General features: G+C 37.3%; 1 protein-coding gene across 1 annotated transcript in view; it reads right to left on the bottom strand.

Moving 5' to 3' along the window:
* Positions 1 to 1,291, bottom strand: part of LOC106344926 — a 3,003-nt gene extending 1,712 nt beyond the window's left edge. The window contains exon 1 of the mRNA XM_013784220.1: positions 83 to 1,291. Within this exon, the coding sequence (XP_013639674.1) occupies positions 83 to 1,291 (1,209 nt within the window). The remainder of the gene's footprint in view (positions 1 to 82) is intronic.
* Between the last annotated feature and the right edge of the window lie 639 nt (positions 1,292 to 1,930).

Consider the following 1,930-nt stretch of genomic DNA (forward strand, 5'->3'; position numbering starts at 1 on the left):
AAGCTGGAAAATCACTAATTGTCCACATCAAAACGGCTTGCATTTTGAAATTATTTTTTAGTGAGACATCATATGTGAGTACCCCTTCGAACCATAACATTTTCAGCTCTTCGATCAAAGGTTGTAGGAACACATCAAGAGACCGACGAGGGTGATTTGGTCCAGGAACTAGTATGGTCAGAAATAAAAATTCTTGTTTCATGCAGAGAGCTGGTGGTAGATTATATGGGGTCACAATAACTGGCCAGAGTGAATACTTCCGACCTGACTTCCCAAAAGGGTTGAACCCGTCTGTGCATAACCCAAGATACACATTTCGTGCTTCAGCCGCAAAATCAGAATAAACATTTCGAAAATGCTTCCATGCTTCTGCATCAGATGGATGTGAAATTTCTCCAGTGAATTCATGTTCAGCGTGCCATCTCATTGACGCTGCAGTTTGTTCAGATTGGTAGAGCCTTTTTAACCTATCTGTGATTGGCAAATACCATATTCTCTGGTAAGGAATTTTTTTTCTCCCAGACGTTTCCTTAAATCTTTGCTTTCCACACCACTTGCATGCTTCCAAATTGCAGTCATCTCCCCAAAAAATCATGCAATTGTCTCTGCATACATCTATCATTTCGTATGGTAACCCTAGTCCCGAGACCAATTTTTGAATTTCGTAAAATGATCCCGGTGCTAGATTATCTGCAGGCATATAATCTTTAGCAAAATCTGCAATTGCATCAACACAATCCTCAGCCAAATTCCATTCTGTTTTAATACTCATCAACCTAGTTGCAGCTGATAGAGCTGATAAACCATCTTTGCATCCTTCATAGATCGGATTCCTAGCGGCTTGTAGAATATCATAAAACCGCTTTGCTTCTTCATTTGGTTCCTCAGCAATATTAGCCCCATCAATGGTTTCACGAAACACATCTCTAACTATGTTACCACCATTATCTTCTTCCATATTCATTGTATTTTCTTCTTCTAAAACCATATTTTCTACTCTTTCATTTCCACACTCGCCTATATTAACATGACTAGTACTAGGCAATGTTCCAAAATCCTCTCCATGTGAAAACCATATATAATACCCGGGTGTGAATCCTTTCCAAAACAAATGCTTCCATACAGTCTCAATATTAATGAATTTCTCGTTATCACATTTGCTACAAGGACAACTCATTTTACCTTGTTCACGAGAGATTTCTTGATTTGTAGCAAATTGCATAAATCCGGTGAGCCCTTCCTTGTACTCCTTCTTGATTTCACCGGTGACTTCATCTACACGATTATACATCCATTCACGAGCTCTGTATATATTGTGACTAGACATTTGAACAAAGAAAAATCTTCCTCTCAAATTTTATCTGATTTTTGTCTCTCACTTTTTTCAGATTCTTTGTTTCGTTACACGATTGTAACAAGAAAGAAAACACAAGGCAAACTATGACTTTGTTTGCTCAAAATAAATATTTTCACCTAGAAGTATTTATTATCTACCCACTTGTATATAGTTATTTATTACCAACTGTTGTTAAAAAATAAATTATTTATTACCAACTGCTTATGTGAAGCACATGTCGGTTATGCTTTGCGACAATTAACCGACGAAGCACACTCCACGTAAATTTTCTACAAAAATCCAACTATTTATTTCAAGGACATTCCGACTCTAATTAATCATCGGAAATCACTGATACAATACCGACAATAATCAAGTCCATATTAGTTTCTGACAAAACACCGACAAATGATTCCGTGGACATTCCAAGCTTACATTTTCGTCGGAAATTTCCTATAAAATACAGAGTGTAATCACGTCGACATTAATTTCCTACGAAACCCTGGCCATTAATTCCGACAACGTTCCTATAGATTGGCTTTGTCGGAAATCTCCGATAAATTACCCACTGGAGTTTCTTTTCCTCGGTTTTAC

The sequence above is a fragment of the Brassica oleracea genome, chromosome C5 (assembly GCF_000695525.1).
Source record: "Brassica oleracea var. oleracea cultivar TO1000 chromosome C5, BOL, whole genome shotgun sequence".
NCBI lineage: Eukaryota > Viridiplantae > Streptophyta > Magnoliopsida > Brassicales > Brassicaceae > Brassica > Brassica oleracea.